This window comes from Ochotona curzoniae, unplaced genomic scaffold (assembly GCF_017591425.1).
Source record: "Ochotona curzoniae isolate NIBS_2020 unplaced genomic scaffold, NIBS_Ocur_1.0 scaffold_3208, whole genome shotgun sequence".
Classification (NCBI taxonomy): domain Eukaryota; kingdom Metazoa; phylum Chordata; class Mammalia; order Lagomorpha; family Ochotonidae; genus Ochotona; species Ochotona curzoniae.
The window spans coordinates 56,437,306-56,455,120 of record NW_024467106.1 but is presented as its reverse complement, the minus strand read 5'-3'; the positions used below and the strand labels follow the sequence as shown (position 1 = coordinate 56,455,120).

Here is a 17,815-nt window from a genome sequence, read left to right as displayed (position 1 = left end):
CCAGGCTTTCATCGGAAGCTTCGGGGCAGGTTGAGACCCACCCCCTTCCGTCTGAGGCTTCACCCAGCCATCATTAAGCTGATGCTACAGCTGCTCTGCACACTCTCAGCCCAGGAAGACACATGGCATCTGTAGTTTGAGTGGTAGGTCTAGAGGCGTGACCAGTACTCATCCTGTGACCACATAAAAGATGTAACTCGTGCAAATAGGAAGTTAAGGAAGAGCTGGAGTGATGGCATGGGATGAGGCAAAGTGATCTCATGCGGGAGTTCAGGAAAGGGGCCCTGAGGAAAGGACTTCAGAGGGAGATCCAGGAGCGAGTGAGTGTTCACGGGGGACAGCAATTGGTGATAGGCGTGTCAGCCAAAGGAGCAGCAGGCACAGAAACCCTCAGTCTGAGTACTGGAGGAAATAAGAAGCTGGAAGGGCACTTCCTCACACTTCTGTGGTCATCAACCCTGTCACACAGATTTTCATAATGAAGAAAGAAAATTGCACATACAGATGTACCAAGCGGAATGAGACACCCGGAGAGATGGCCAGAGTCCAACTTTGCAGGGCCTAACCTCAAGCTGTCCTCGATAAGGCTTTCTGCCACTGCTCAGAAAACAATGAAAAATAACAGTGCCACTATTTTGGCAAAAAAGCCCCTTCCACCCCACCTCACCTTGTGTGCTCTGAGATGAACAGGACACTGACTAGAATGAGCAGTATGGGGTGAGGTGACAGAGGGGAAGACTGCAGATTCTTGTCAAAGTAGAACCAAGAGAAGGTGGCAAGACAAGAGGATTCACATCTGGGAGGCTCCTAACACCTGGAATAGGCAGTGCAGCCTGCAGTACAGAGCTTCCTCCCAGACCACATCTCACCAAGAGAATGAAAAATCCCAGATATCCCCACAAGGTGGTCGCAGAGCATCCCCTTCTCCTTCTATAAGGCCTAACCTATCATGGACCCATCTTTCCCTCATGCTGGAGAAGTGTGGTCCTGATACCTTACCTATGGGAACCCAAGAAAAGCAATCCCAATGCGCCTCTCCATCTCTTTGGCAGGGTTGTTGCCCCTAGAGTGTAATGCAGAGGGCTTGGGTCCTGCTCTGTGCCTGATTCCCGCTCTCTGCTAATGTGCCCTGCAAAGCAGCAGGTGATAGACCAGGTACTTGGGTCCCTGCCGCTCATGTGGAAAACCCAGATTGAATTACTGGCTCCCAGCTTTGGGCTGGTCCAGACCCAGCTGTTGTGGGTATTTGGGTGAACCAGCAGTCACAAGAGTGATCCCTGTCTCTCTCTTTCATTCTTTCAAATAAATAAAACAAGCCCAAGAGAAGAGTCTTCCTCCCACCAAAAGCCATGAATTCACAGTCTGCTGAGAAGCACATTTCCAGTGTCCTCTCCTTCCCTCCCTGTTATCGCTTCCCACCTCCTCCTCAGAAGCATCAGGGTTCAGACATGTGGTCCCTCAGAGAAATCCAGACATACTTTCCTGGAGTAGAAGTGGAGGTGGCAGAGAGACACCAATATGGAGAGCTAGTCTGTGTTTGTTTCTCTAGTACACCAACTGCCAAGTGAGAAACTTATCTGGAACTGCCTCTCTCCTTTGCATCCAATTCTGTGCTAAAAGCAGAGAGAGGTTCCCTGGAGCTTGCCCATGTCACCCATGCCTAGCATGCACAGCACACAGGTGTGAGATGACTCAGTGAATGAAAGCACCAGGTTGCCACTGAATCCTTCACTGCACCCATCAAATTTTCAGTGACACAGAAATGATGGCCTTCAGTGTACTGGGCCTTGGAGCATCCAGACAACAAATACCATCAAGAAAGCTTTTACCTGGTGACTAAGTCTGCAATCGGGATCCCCCGCGGCCTGAAGGAAACAGAAAAACCAGAGTTTCTGTTTCTGGGCTCAGTGCCCAGGCAGCAGACCTCAGCATCAGGGTTTTCAACCCAGATGGATGACCCCAGACAAACCCCAGCATGCTCACATCTTCAGAGCACATTGAGGAGTGTGTGGGCATGGCCACCAGGTTTCCCTGTTCCCTTGCACCTGATGCAGAAATGAAAAAGCACGACCACCCACAGCCAAGAAATAAAACCAGGGCCTTTCTCTGCCAGCCAAGACTAAAGTGCCAGCCAGACCTCTGCCTAGGAAAGCTTGGAGCAAAGAAACAAGAGACATTAATCCCAGAGGTGCCCACAGTGGATCCTTTAGAATCAAAGATGGGACTTGGACACTAAGCTCCCCTGTAACCCTCAACCAACATGAATGGACAACTGGCAGATAAATAGTTCCAACCATTTTGCCCTCCAGTGGGGGCATACTAGACATCTCTCCCAGAGTCCCTGGCACAGCTGAGCCCAGCTGCTGCTCATGGGAGGGACATGCTCAACAGCATGCCCTTTAGGACTTGCTTCCCACTGCCTTTCTGCAATGTCCCCTAGCTACATTCCAAAGAAGCTTTGCTTGCACTATCCTGGATCTCAAGGTTTGCTTTTGGGAAGCACCAATCGGAAAAGCTCTATGATGTCATTAATGGAAATAATCATTTCCAAAGAACCCCACCAATTTTACAGAAATACACAGCATATAACTCAGAATGAGGACAGACCAACAACAATTAGGAAACACCCTAAACGATGCTTGAATTTGTGATTTGCTTAAATCTCACAGAAAGGAACAGTGAAAGAAAGAAAATGCAGCTGCTTGCAGAAACATAAATGGCTCTATGGGTGCTTTGAAAACCTGTGATTAACTGAGTAGTAGCTACTTACTTATAAAAGGCCTGGTTCTCCACCCCACACTTCCAAAGATGTTTGCAGGCAGCTGGTGTTGAAGTGTGGAATGCCAGCATGGCTTTTTTCTAATAAAAAGAACAGAACAAGAAAGAGCATGTTAGACACAGTTTACTCTCCTTCTATTTTCCCCTGAGGTGTTTAGCTGTTTGGATCATGCCCCCACCAGACAGCTTGAAGCCACAGCAGTAAATAACGCAGGAGTATTGCCTACGCTCTCTCCTCTGGCCTCATCCGATGCATAAATGTCCCACCCAGCCAGGCCCCCCTTCTTAGTGGACAAAAAGGAAAGGGAAGAAGAGCAATTGAGAGAGAGAGAGAGAGAGAGAAAGAGAGAGAAGCAGCTTCCACAGCCCAGGCAACATCCACCTCCCTATCAGCTTTTGGTTAGCCTGAAAACCTATTAGGGTGATTCCTAATTACTATTGGCCTTGGATAATAAGTACGTGAGCTGGAAACAAGGGTCAAAGAAATTCAAAAACTTGCAAAGCCCACTCACAGGCTTAACAAAGCAGCCTCTTTCTCATGCATTTTCTGAAGAAGCCAAAACTTTTGTCTCTTTGTGCATTTATTTCAAGCATCCTAGGACTCAGGAACTCCATTTCTAACACTTTAACCATCATGGGCAAGAGTCTTCATTTGTCACCATAGAATGGTGTCTTGGTAAGAAGAGGTTGAAACAAAGGTTTCCTATACCAACAAAACCACAATGCACTTAAATAGCAGAATGTTAGCAGCTGTTACTATACTACTGTAATCATAATATGGGGGGAAATGGTGAGAGGGGAAAATGGGGAGGGAGGAAGGGGTAGGAGTTGGGGAACCCTTATAACTACAAAACTGAATCATGGAAAACAATAAGGAGAAATTTTAAAGAGACTGAGTTTCCATTCTTCTCAAGTCTATCCCATTCTATTTTGTACAAAAGCAGACAGTCAGTATTGCTCATTGATTCTAGTCTTAAACATGGAAACCCCCTAGTGTTGATTTGTTTTCCTCAATCATATTTTTACCATACAGCTTTCTTTATAATCCCATACTGAGAAATCACAGTCTTTGGGGAGAGAAGTCATAACACTAAAGGCATATTTCATTTCTAAATATCTCCTATGCTCAGTAATTGAACACACACACAACAAGAACAGATGCATAGAAAAGCAGGATCTGACCTCCTTCTGGGTGCCAATCACATAAAACGTCTTCCCTTCAAACTTCAATTTGCAGACATCTGGCCTAAGAAAAGAAAATTTGTGGGTGAGAAGGGACAACATAGCAGTTACCCGAGGTACCTGGCTTTCTCACAGGTATCTGACTGACTCATAACTGCCAGGCGGACTGCAATGAAACACGATATTATCTTCTCATCAGTGAAGGTCTAACTAGCAATGAAAAGTCCCAAATGAATTACGTGGCAATCTTCTTCTCCAGAGAAGACCAGAGACAGCCCAAAACGACTTACTCTAGTTTGTACAGCCAGGCTACATCTTCCTTCCAAGGAGCTCTAGAATATCTATGAACATTAAGGAGCAAGTAACACTAACTGTGCTGGTCCACGTTAGAAGTTAGGAAGAATGTGGGTGTATGTGATTGTTAGCAAGAGGACCGAGTCACCCTGGGCTTTCTTATCCTTCCCATCCATTCTTCAAGAAGCTTAGGCACCATTCTGCAAAAAAATGTTCACTCCTACTCTCCCTGTTTATGCAACAAATATTTTAGTGCATATTTGGGTGCTCAGAATTGTGAAAACAGCTTGAAGAATGACAAATTTTGGTCAAAGAGTGTCTTAAGATTTCATCTTCAGGAGCTGTTTTACTAAAACCTGCCTGCAGGCTCCCTGGAGACTCCAACTCCTTGCTATCAAGGATCTGTGAAAAGAGAACTCTCTGGATTTCTTTTATCTGATTCCCAGTATAGAATGGTGGCCCTATACTTCTTTTGGGGAGTGGAGGGACTAAGAACAGTGAAGTCACATTAATCTGTTTTAATTTATGCAGAGGGATTTGTGAGACTGGATTCAAACACACAGAGATTAGTATGGGAAGAAAATCCATCTTAGTAATACACACATGACTGTTACAAATCCACATGCCTAAGAAGCAGCCTGGACGAGATGTGGTTCACATCATCACTGCATCTCAGGCATCAACAAGAAGTGGGCCAGTGAATGGTCCATCACCACTCCTCAATACCCCAGGAAAGATATGAAACCCAAAGAATGGAGACCAGCAATTCATCAACACTTGAGACACACCTGTTTCTAACCTAACTTCTCTAGGTCTCAAACAATTCAGAAACCTGAGGACCTGCCACCTTCAGGATCCCAAGTCTTTTGTAATCCTAATATAAGACAAGTGGCACAGATTGCTCCTGTTCCCCAAAGATTGTGGGTCACATGTAGCCACACTAGATTTACAAAGCATTCACATGCTCTGTGTCATTTATCTCTCCCACTAAAGCAGACAGATACAGCTGATTCCCATTTTTTTTTTTTGGATGAGTATACTGAGACTCAGAGACGTTAAGAGATGTATTAAAGGCAAATAAAAGCTCTGAGAAGGTTAACTGTGGAGGAGGGGAAACAACTGGGCACTGAGAGGGTTGAAAGTAGAATTGGAGCAAAAGATAATAATAGAGAAGATAGAGGAGCTGCTTAGAGAAAGGGGGGGTCCTTAAGGGGTGTTGATCTTTAAAAAGAGCAAAAGGTATAGATAGCAGTAGGCACATTGGCTGACCAATGCTAATCTGTTGCAGAAGGCTAGAATGGAAGGCTGGTACTAAGAAGGAAGTACTAACAAAGTAGTTAGAAGAAGTCCAAGTACAAACAGAATACAAACTAAGGCTGAGATAAGTGCCGCAGAGGATGCCCAGACCATCAGGAACTCCAGACTCAAAGCCCCAGGTCTTGAACTTCAGGGTAAGTTCACAATCTAGTAGGGTATACAGCAACAAGCCATGGAGTAGGGAACTGAGTCAGGCTGTGAGTAAGAACAATATTGCAATAAACATGGACCTCAGCCTTCCTTATCCTCTATCAAAACTACTTTGCCCCTTAACTGGACATGAGAAGTTGCTGGTTCCAGTCTTCCATCTCTCATCTTCTACTTCTTGACTGACACACTCTAGACTTTACCATTTCTCAAGATCACAAGGTCAGATAGATTATGCTATCCCTGGCCCATAAAGGACAGCTCTTGATTCAATCAGCCAGAGAAGAGGGTCAGTGTCACATGCATGATTTGTGGGACCAAAGCCACCATTCTGGGACAGCAAAGAAGAAAATGAAGATCTGAGTTCTTGGGGTTATCAGGCAGTGTACGAACCATGAAAATACTTTCATGAGCTAATCTGTTCTGCCACGTGCAATTGGAGTACTTCCAATTACACACACACACGCACACACGCACACACTGACCCACATACGGAGTAACTGCACCACAGACTCAACAAAAGAGAGGGTGTGGGTTGCTGCAGGGAACAGCTCTGGTCTGGCTATGGTTTCTCTTATTTGCTGGAAGAAGGGTCTCCAGATTAATGGTATTAAATGATAGTAGAACCTTTTAAGTGGAACCAGTTGGGAGGTGACTGTCATGAGTGCCCTTGTGAAAGGATTACTGTTGGTCTCTCAAAATGGGTTAGGTCTCACAGAGAAGGTTAATTCCCTCACAAGTAAGTTACAATAAAAAGCTTCTCCCCTGTTCCCCCTCTTGCCTTCTCATTTGAGCACATCCCTTTATACTCTTCAGCCACGATACGTCACAACCAGGAGGCCCTCACCAGCTACCAGAATCATGAGCCAGATAAGTGTGGGTCCTCTTCTTTATACATTTCCCAGCCTCAGGTCTTCTGTTACAGCAACAGAAAACAGGCACATACAGGAACATGTACACTGTTACTCCACTTAACACTTTGTCACCTCTCTGAGCAGAGCAGTAGAAACTGTTGGTGAGGAAGCAGACACCTTCTGTCTGACAACAAGTCCCTGAGCCCAGGTCTCCCAAGTTGACTCCTCAATTAACAAACACAGTCCCCCACCAAAGGTAACCTAGGTTGGGTTTTGTTGACTGACGGGAAATTCCTTCATGATGAAGTTTCCCATGATGGAGACAGAGAAAGACATTGCACCTGACATCCCTCTCCAAAACCTGAACCAGCAACAGCAACAACAAAAATTAGAAGGAGAGAAGGAAACACTGCACTGAACAATAAGCCAGTTTTCCAACAAAGGACTCACCATTTTATCAAGTGGATCCTCTTATTTCCCTGGAACACCACAAAGCCTGCTGCAGTGAATCCTAAAAATGTTGTGGTGCCTGTTGAATCCTGACAAAATAGAAGGAAAATTCTGTTGGGATTGAAAGAATGCAAATCATTGGCAAATGGGTTAATTTGAGGTTAATCCAAAGACTGCAGTAATAGATTGAGTTTCGAAGAAGAAACTTGTGAGAGTGGGACTTCCAGCGTCTGGGTGATGCCAGGAGAGTGTGATTTCTCCTCAGGATGGACATTCTAGAGCCTCCTGACTCAACACAGGTCACTCCCAATCACTCGGTCACCTTGCAAGTCTCCCTGGGCTGCGGGTTTACCAGGTCTGTTGTACACGAGGAGCGAGCTATGCCTGATTGCCTTCAGCTCCCTGAAGCAATGGAAACAAATTCTAAGCACTGACTTGAACTTGATTCCAGCCCACACACAAGATCTGGCTATTTCAGGATGGAAACACATCTAGAAAATGCTCCTTTACCTCCAGACAGGACTGGAAAGAGTCAACACGTCATGAGTAAATTCAATGAAGAGAAAAAAAAATAACAAAAATGAAGTCAATCTGCAAGCGAAGAAATAAATAAACTGGGAGGCTCAAATTTCTGGATAAAACTGAATGCTGAACGGAATCTAATAATTTATACCATTATGAGCAAGGAGCAGCTGGCAAATAATTTGAAACAATTGTGTGGACAAATGTCAGTGTAGACAAGTCCCCAGGCCCTCAGCCACAGCTGCTCATTGTCATCCCCTGGGAGTCTGGCTGCCAGCCTGTCAGGTCCTGAGCTACAGAAGCTGGAGCACGCTCTGGGGTACTTAGGAAGCCACCCCGGGCAGCCCGAGCTGAGTGCCACAGGGCAAGTCCTTGGCCAACTGCTGCTCGCTGCTCCGATGCAGCTAAAGAAATGATTTAGGACAGTTCAAACATGTCTCTTTCACTGGGCTAGAGTGATGCATAGTTTTGGGTAAGGGATAGTGTCTATTGGATGTATAATTGAAGATATACAGAGATCATTTCTGCGCAAAGTGTCCATCAGCATGAACAATGTGAACACATGCAGCTACAGCCATGAATTCTGATTCAGTCGCTCTGGGTTGGAGCCGAGGGCATGCTGACACAGTTTCATCCTTGAGAGAAGTACTGTCAAATAATGTGAGTACAGGGAAAAAGAAAAAAAAAAGTCAAACACTTCCAATGCCAAAATGCAATTTGAAATCTTTCTTCTGCTTCCCATTTTAAATAGTTCAGCTTCAAAATTTAACAATTTTTTAACCTGTTGTCACATTTATGTCAGATGTAGCCATTATATAAATACTCATATATACTATTTTGAAAACAGTGATATTAATATCACAATGTGAGAATTCATAATTTTTGTAACAGGAATAGTAGAGTGCATTATCACTTACATGGTAAGATTCAGTGAAGTAATATTTGTAACCACATACCAAATGATATGACATTCCCACATTTTTATACTCTCTGTATATATATATATATCAACTTCCACAAATAAGAGAAAATTGCCCTACTTTTTTTTCCTGATTCTGCCTTGTCTCACTTAGCACAGATGTTCATCAATTGACATTGAGTAAGGAAAATATGACACATATACATGATGGAATATTATTTAGCCATAAGAACTAATGGAATCTTGACACCTGCAACAAAATAGAAAGACCTGGAGATTCCTTTTCTATTTTTAAAGATTGTCTTCTTTCTGAAAATGACCTTGAAAGTAAAAAAGTTAGTCTTGTGGGGAGGAGCCATGCACTTGAAGAATGAACCCATGTATTATTAATTCTGGAGACTTTGGCTACCACTCTGCAATTAGCCAGCTACTGGCAAATTGCCAGTGGAGAAAAAAACTGCCAACACTGAGGCAAAGCCCACTTCCAAAGGAAGGTGGGGGTCATACTGTGGAAATCTCTCCAGAAGGATTTGCTCTTTGCATACCATTGTATTTCTCTCCAGGGGCCAAGCAATTATTGTGCGGTAGTTTCATAGGGGACAGTTACCTTACACGGATGAGGATCCACCCCATAGGTTTCCAACGTGTGAGCTTTCAGGAGCAAGTTAAATTCAGCAACCGGTGGGCTCTGGCCTCTAAAATTACAGAAAAGTCAAAAGGGAGAACAACAGAAATACGGCACTTTGTTTTCAGCACAAGGATCCCCCATCATCCATTCCTTCCCACGCATTTAAAAGATGATCCAAGGTAAATGAGGTTACCACTCCTTGCTCAGGGTAAAACTGGGCAATCCTGTTACCTGACCAACAAGTCCAGACAGGGCCATCCAAACTAGAGGAATTAACAACTTTTCCATGAGAGGCCTTGAATTTTGAAAGGAAATCGTAACCATTAAATCCAAGCACTGACCTCCAGGACATACACAAGGTCATGGCCTCAAGAGGTGATAAAGCTTACCATTGTGGATGACTGTGAAATCCTTTCCAGGTTAATGTCTAAACTAGGACAGTGCAAGATTTCAGACCCTGCATTGGCTATCACTATCACATATATGTGGGAGAATCTGAGCCAGTTCAAGGATGATCACATGACACTAGCAATTAAAGAGTTTGTTCTGAGAAATAACAGGAGTTCCTTTTCTTTTTCCAAGTGTGTGATTATGCTGCAATATTTAATCTACTTCCACTCCTCTACTCTTTTAAGATCCCTAAAAGACTGGCATACCCAAAAGTGTTCCAACATCTTCTCCTTGCCCTCAGCACACTAAATCTGACCCATGTTTGAGGATGTCTTATTTCTCCATCACGATCACAATATGGACCCTTATAATCCAACAACTCCTATCTGTTCTTGATCACTCCTTCCATTCTCTTTCTCTTTCAACCTCCTTCACACCAACCACTTATTCTTCTTTCCCTGCTTCAGAGATGCTGGTTAGTGGGTTCTGAATACGCTAACTCAGTCCAGACACAGCAGTCTCGCCCACTGCTATTTTAGTGCAGGCTACATCAAGAAATATTGAGAATTTTCATGGTAGTGCTAACTATAATAGAAAAAGATTAAATGTCTAACAACAGAAGAATGGGTAGACAATGGGACACTGTGCAATCAAAAATATGTGGATTCTAAGATATGTCCAACAAAGCAAATAACTAACACAAAAATAAACTTTAACAAGACTATAGACATAAATGAATACACACTATTTCCATTTCTAGGACTTTCAACATAAGCAAAACAAAAGTATTAAAATTCAGAGATATGCTGACTCTTGCATACAGACAGATGTTGGGTGGAGAACAACAGGGATATCTGAGGTATCGCCGGTTCTCTATTTGACCTGAGTGATGGTGACCCTTTCTGACATTGCAATAATTCATGAGCTTTACATGTGTGTTTTTAGCACTTTCTTGACTATGTGTTCTCCAGTTCTTACATGTTTAAGAAAAAAGGAAAAGAAATAAAAGAGAATGGGAAGCAGCAACAGCCTTGATTTCCTGTCAGTTAGAAACCAAGTTGGAGCCATCCTATTAGCACATGAGCTGCTACTGTATAAAACATGGCATGATCACACCATGAAAAATCAGCAATACAGCAGTGAGAATGACAATCTACAACTGCATAAATGAGGTGAGGTGGGGGAGCGGTTCAAACATCACACTGACAGAGAAAACAAGATACAAGAGTAAAATGTGAGTCCTCCTATATAAAATCAAGATAGGCAAAAATAAAGCGATACATTGTTTATTGACATGTATGAATGAATGAAATGTTTAAAAACAATGTGAAAAAGTGCACAGTGGGAGGTGGAGAGGAAGGGCCTGAAGGGACATACAGGAGATCTCATAGTAGCTCATAACCATCTCATTCCTATGCAGACAAAGGGATCATGAATATTTTTTACAATTATTCTTCATAAAGTAAGTGCATCATTCATGCATGTCACATAATTGTGTAAGAGTATAGAAAAAATCCACGAATTTGTAATAAAATAATCATTAGATGATTGTATCATTAGATGATTTAGTTCTCAGGCAATCCTAAGGCATCCCTCGCCAGCAGTTTTGGAGAAAAATATAATACAGATACACACAGAGCTAACTAGTACTAAACTCTACTACCCCAAGCACTACATAATATTTTACACTGCTAAGCAATCCACAATTTTTTGCACAAACCATTAAAGGAAAGATCCTTATGTTTTTTTAAAAGGTGAGGATTCTGACCCTCACAGAGGAAAATAACTTGCTCAGGGCCACATGGCCACTAAGTGCAAACAGCGTGCAGGTTAACCCAGTGCCACTGTGCCTCCCAAGGTTTCCACCAACACTGTCACCAATAGTTTATGGATAAAAACCATCTTGCACCATCCTCAGTGCCACAGCACAGGCCTTCACACTCAAGGTGGCTCCAGTCGTGTCCTGTAGAAAATATTTTCAAATTCTAAACCCTGTACCTAGTCAACAAGAAAGCAGTTCTTCCCAGGTGACTGGTATTTAGACGACTGAAAAATAGTAATGTCTCCATTTTAATCTAAAGCAATGACCTAGAAGCCAAACCCAGGCCAATATCTGACTCTGTATAGCCGTGAAGCTGAGAATGACATCAATGTCTTTTAACAGGTTAATTTATTTATAAGAATAATATTTCAGAACCCATGAAAACATGACACTCAAATTCCAGTATCGATAAATAAATGCTTAAAATGATATTTATTTCTTCATGTAATTATTTATTTGAGAGGGAAACGGGGAACAAGAGGGAAAGAGGACGAGAATAAGGGAAGGGGAGGGAGGGAATGGCAGAGCCCTTCCATTCACTAGCTCACTCAGCAGAGGCTTGTGACAGCTGTCACAGGGCTGGGACTCCCACCCAGGAAGCAGGGACTCAATTACTTGAGCCGTCTCAGCTGCCTCCCAGAGCCAGCTTTGGCTTCAAGCTGGATCCAGAAGCCAGAGCCAGGTGTCAAAGTCAGGTACTACAAAACAGGCACCTTAACCACTAAGGGTGAAATGCTTGCCCCATTACTGAAAATGTTTTATACCACTATGGCAAAAGTGAGTAGTTACAGCCAAGACTGGATGTTCTGAAAGAAACAAACAATTCGCTGAATTTGCTGAACCCTCATCTAGAACCTGAATAGGGAGAAATAGCACAGAAGCTATTTCTGTAAAATAAAGGCAAAATATGGCACCTGCTTCCAGGATTTGAGATAAAAATTAAGCAGGTAACAGAAGAGTACTTCAAAAACCTTGTGGGAAAAAATGGAATTAAATGATCAAATTTATCTTAGTGCAAAAACGTTGAAATCAATGCATAGTTTATTGCAAAATATGCATTTTCCATGAACTTTTTGAAGATGCCACATGTGTGGATTTCAAAGTTTTTATACAAACATACATTAATCTTTTAATTCCATCTTCCATAAACTTTTTCAAAGGGCCCTTAAAGCAGACAGCTGGTGCCTGGTACACAATATAGTACAGAGAACAGAATTTGTCCCCTTGCTAGACCCACAGAACTCAGAAATGCTACATAGAGAACTGCCAGACAGGACACTGAAATACTTACAACAAAAAAGCAGCCCACTTTTAAATAAACATCCTCAAGTGGCTGCCATTGCTTCAGGTTTGGCCGCAGATCTCCACCTGCCAATCACTTAAAAGACTTAAGACGGAACAATCCTGCACACAGGGCAATATTAACTGCAAATGTTGAGACGACGCAAAGGAATCAAAACCAAAGGGAAAAGACAAGGACCTCTAAAGCACTCTGCAGGAACACAGAGCAATTAGAATGAAATGTATTCCACGTCTCTCTCCCTGCTCCCCCTCCTTGAGTTAGTCCGCACTACTCTCTTGGGAGAGCCAAATGAAGATTCTGACTCCAGACTTTGACTTGGCCCGGCAGATAAAATCCCAATTTCAATCTCTCTTTTTCTCTCCTTCTCTCTGTAACCAATAACCAAATAAATCTTAAAAAGAAATTTAAAAATAGACAATAATCCCAAGAGTACATGCAAAACATAGGTGGACACTCACTGCAGAATGAGGTATGGATTTTGTCACCAAAGGCCTGAATTTGGAGAAACATAGTAGGCAGAGGGAAAGATAACTCTGCTTCTGATTAACCCCTTTGGGCTTACAAGTTCCAGAATTACAAGCATTTTCTAGATCTGAAAAGCAGAATTCTCTGAGATAGATGGGTGTGCCCCACATGAATTTTACTTAGTTACGCAGCAGCTTAGAGCTTTGGCCAGTTGCTTACACATGCAGAGTGACCCCCTCCCGCCCTCCCACACACACACATAGAGCAGATTCCTCCCCCTTCCCACTCCCCTCCAGAAAAGGAAGTAGCATGAGTCTTCATTCTCTTAAGAGTACAAAATCTAGATTTTAGTACATTTAAAGTTCTCTGCCCTCAGCTCTCAGATGGTCCCACCATCAACAACAACAAAAATCTGACTTTATAATTTATCCAACTTATTGTTGCTCTGTTAGAAGAGACAAATGTCTCGTGCCTTTCTACATGTCAAGTGCAAATCAGAGCCCCAGTCTGTCCTTTCCAGTTTTTCAGACAGAAACATGAACTCTGGCGAACCCCTGGGGCCATTAAGGACTGTCTGTGCAGAACACTTGATACAACACAGTGAATTTGGGTGGCCGTCACGCCAGGAGGGAGACAGTGGTGATGCCCCAGGGCCATGTGCAGACAAGATTAATAAGGGAATGACAACACAGAAAGATACTGGAGCACTGTGCATGAAAACTCAGGATTCAGGTCAAGCTCTAACCATCCTAATCCTGTAGCTGTGGGCAAGTTATTTCTCTGAATCCTGCTCCCTTATCAGTAAAAACATCTGTCGCAAACTCGGTGCCAAAGGAGACAGAAGCTGCACTGGCTGAGCAGAAATGGTGGCTGTTCAGAGAGCAAAGGGCTCTTCCCCAAGGGGCATGGCTGCTGAGTGTTGCCATACAGATTAGGACTCGGGGGACCAGAACTCTCACTGCCAAGTAAAGCTCGAAGTCCATGGCACCAGACTGAGATTTTTAAACTCTTATTTGGCATGCTGCCCTTTGATAAATACTTGTTATATGAATGAAAGCATGAAAAGATGAATGGATGAAGTATGAATGGCCATGTGGATGGATGCATAATCTCATACAACACCAAAGACTCTTTGTGTACCAGTTAGCACCCTTGGTGAGTGAATCATAGGCTGTATTAAGTACTGGCTGCATCTTGCTCTCCACACCACCCTTTCCTCCTTCTTAGCCATGGTACATTTTGATGCCGCTCACTTCCCCTTCAAGTCACTCCAGTCAGAATCTACCTGGATAAAGGACGTTAGTGGCTCAGTTGTGTCTCCCAAGCCCATCCCTCCTTAGAAATTCCCTGACTGCAGGCCACAGAAGGCAGAAATGGAAATGGACTCGGTCACCTTCCAGGGAGAGATTGTAAGGTCTAGCAAGAGAAAGGAAACAGAGAGAGGAGAAACAGTGGAGAAAATACCCCTCTTAAGGAAGACTGGAAGTGTGACATCATTTGGACATTTCCCTTTCACACAGTAAACTCTCCACTCAACTGACAGCACCATTTCCCTAAGCGAGCCCTCGGAATCTTCTTCCCAAGCACAAGCCCCAAGGTAGAGGCTATCTCTCCTGGCAAGGTACTTATTTCTGGGCCACCAGACATTTCTAAATGTAACTTTCCCACAGGAAACCTTGGCACCTGATTTACCAAACATTTGAGTTTTGAGAAATAAATTATTCTCTTTCAAATACACCAAGTATCAGGGCTAGTGTTGCAGTATATGGAGTGAAGCTGCTACCTGCAATGCAGATCCCATATCTGAGCCCTGACTGAAGTCCCAGCTGCTCTGCTTTCCACCTAGCTTCCTGCAATGTACATGGAGAAGCAGTAGAGGATGGCCCAAGTCCTTGAGTCTGTGTTACCCATGTGAGAGACCAGGATGGTGTTCCTGGCTCTTGGCATTGGCCTGGCCCAGCCCTGACTGTTGTGGCCATTTGGGGTGTGAATCACTAGATGGAAGACCTCCTCTTTACTTCTCCTGCCCTGTCGCTCAAACTTTCAAATAAATAAAGTAAACCTATTAAAAACAAAGTATGCTCGGTGCCGTTATTGCTTCCAGCACAATCTTACTGCATGAGGCCATGGTGCCTAACTTGGTGATTTGGTACAAGGCATAGATTTCATTAAAACTGCTTCACCACTACTTGCATATTGAGCAACTTAAAAGCTGATAATGAAGGATTAGGCTAATGCAATATTTTTGCTTCTAACAGCAAACCTGGGGAACTAGTGACAGTAGGAAGACAGGATTCCCTGAGTAGATACTCTAGGGAAAAACCTACAGAGGACTCCATCAGGATCCCCAAAAGAGATCCATTGATTCTTGACCTTCAGCCCTTCTGAACAGTCTAGTAGAATGGGGCTCTTCTCTTCTTCTAGACAGCTATGAACAAAGCTGTGGAAAATGGAACCAAGATGGCCAACAATGACAGTTGCCACCTCCCCAGGGATGGCTACAATAGCTTTCTCCAGTCACTAGAGGGCTCTTGAAGGAGGCGTGATCACCTCCATGCCATCTTCACACACCAAATTCCAACAAGGCTTGTAAATCACAAGGGAATCCATTTCCATAGACTGATTTAAAAACCAACAGCTCTTGTCTTGAAATTAGCTACAGACTCAGGAGAGTGAGCAGAAGTTTATTGCAGATCTGCTCTGCAAGGTGTCGGGAATGGGATTTGCTGAATTTAGGTCTTTGGGCCAGAGTGGAGGCTGCCATTAATTTGGTCATAACATTTAATTGAATCATGGCTCATTCATTTATTAACTGTCTGTGTCTGCCTATCCTCTATGAAATCAGAGCTAAGAGGCTGTCATAGTGAGTGTGCGGCCCACAAAGCCAGAACAGCCCATCTCGGACCAAGCCATTGAGCCCTGGTGGTGTTTTCTCAGCAAATCGAAGTCTATTCTAATTTATCCCAAGACGATCGGTAACTAGTAGGAACTATGTTATTTCCAAACCATGGCTTTTCTCCACCCTGCCCTCCAGGGCAATCAAAGAGATTGCACAATTAGAGGAAGAAAAGTCAAACCACAGATGCACTTTAATGCTTGTTAAATGTTCTTAAATGTCTATAGGAGATTGAGTTTGTATTGCATGAAAACGCTTAATGAAAGTTTGATTTTCTACTTTCTTGTTTATAAACAAATTAATAGGTGGGCCGAGCCCAGGTGAGGAATGAATCCTGAGGGACTCTCAATGACAGAGCCACTGTACCTACATGTAAACGAGGGAACTGAGACCCCGTTTGGGAGAGGAGAGACTGGAAGACCTGTATGGGTCAAGCTGATACACCAGCCTATATGGGAATCCTCAGTAGGGCTTGTTAGCATGGCACATTGTTGAACACCACATGCCAGTCCATGTGAAAGGTAGAGTTAGGGGGGCCTGTCTTTCAAGGATAGATCCTAGTACCTGACTAATTGTCAGAATGGGAGACAGGTCACATTAAGAAAGGCTGTGACACTAACCAGCATGTGAGAGAACTAGGTCTGGCAGAAAATTCTGGAAGGGATGTGTAGACCAAACTCTGTGGAAATACAAGTTCTACTGGATAGCTTAAGAGCTGGGGTGATGGACCCAGCACGGTAGCCTAGAGGTTGAAGTCCTCACCTTTCACATGCCGGCATCTCATGTAGGTGCCAGTTCTCATCCCAGCAGCCCCGCTTCCCATCCAGCTCCCTGCTTGTGGCCTGGGAAAGCAGTCGAGGACGGCCCAAAGCCTTGGGACCCTGCACCTGTGTGGGAGACCCGGAAGAATCTCCTGGCTGCTGGCTTCGGATCAGCTCAGCCCTGGGTGTTGTGACAGCTTGGGAAGTGAATCAACAGATAGAAGATCTTCCTCTCTGTCTCTCCTCCTCTCTGTATATCTGACTTTCCAATAAAAATAAATAAATCTTTTTTAAAAAGAGCTGGGGTAGTGATAGGCCAAGCTAGGTGTGCCATTGCCACCTGCCAATACTCACAGGTACAGGGACAGAGAATGGTCTGGACAGATCCAGGCTGCAGCACTCACATGTGTATCCTAAAACAGCATATGGGATGGGCCAGGCTGCAACATTCACCAGCTCATACCAGGCCAAGACGGAAGGGCAGACTACGCCGGGCAGGGGCCTAACACCTCCTGGCATGTGTGAGATCTGGATCTGGGAGTGGGCAGAGTGCAAGAATGTGAGAAACACCCTTACTGGAGCATAGCTCTTGTTGGTGAGCACATGATCCAGGCCTGGGGGTCAGACAAACTGGGCATGGTAGCTCCAACTGTTGGCAAATATGTGGGTTGGTTTTGGAAGGGGATAGACCAGGCAGCGCCTAGCAAACCTCAGCTCACCGACAAGTGCAGAAGCCAGGCTGGAACACAGGTCATACTGAGCTAGGCTGTCACACCTACCAGTTTGCATGAGCCAGGGATGAGAACAAACTGAGCAGGGCCAGGTGCCAGCACCCACCAGCAAGAACTGGGATTGGGAGAAGGCTGGGTCAGGCCAGGCTACAGTATCCAAAGGCAAAGGCCAAGACATGTGAAGGCCAATGCCAAGCTGGGTCAGAGCAACCACTGGCATGTACAAGATCCATGGCTGGGAACAGGCCTGGTTGGGGAGCTAAGGGGATGCTCTGGCTGGGTTGTAGTTCCCACTGGTGAGTACGAAGGCCAGAGAGGGGGTTGCAGTCTGGTCTGGGCATGGATGCAGTGTCCCT

General features: G+C 44.2%; 1 protein-coding gene across 2 annotated transcripts in view; it reads right to left on the bottom strand.

Moving 5' to 3' along the window:
* Window positions 1-17,815, bottom strand: part of FRMD3 (FERM domain containing 3) — a 263,993-nt gene that overhangs the window by 46,425 nt on the left and 199,753 nt on the right. For both annotated transcript variants that reach the window (XM_040963290.1, XM_040963291.1), the window contains exons 7-10: window positions 9,071-9,158; window positions 7,023-7,111; window positions 3,961-4,024; window positions 2,771-2,859 (exon numbers count right to left, since the gene is read on the bottom strand). In XM_040963290.1, coding sequence (XP_040819224.1) covers window positions 2,771-2,859; window positions 3,961-4,024; window positions 7,023-7,111; window positions 9,071-9,158 — 330 coding nt within the window. The remainder of the gene's footprint in view (window positions 1-2,770; window positions 2,860-3,960; window positions 4,025-7,022; window positions 7,112-9,070; window positions 9,159-17,815) is intronic.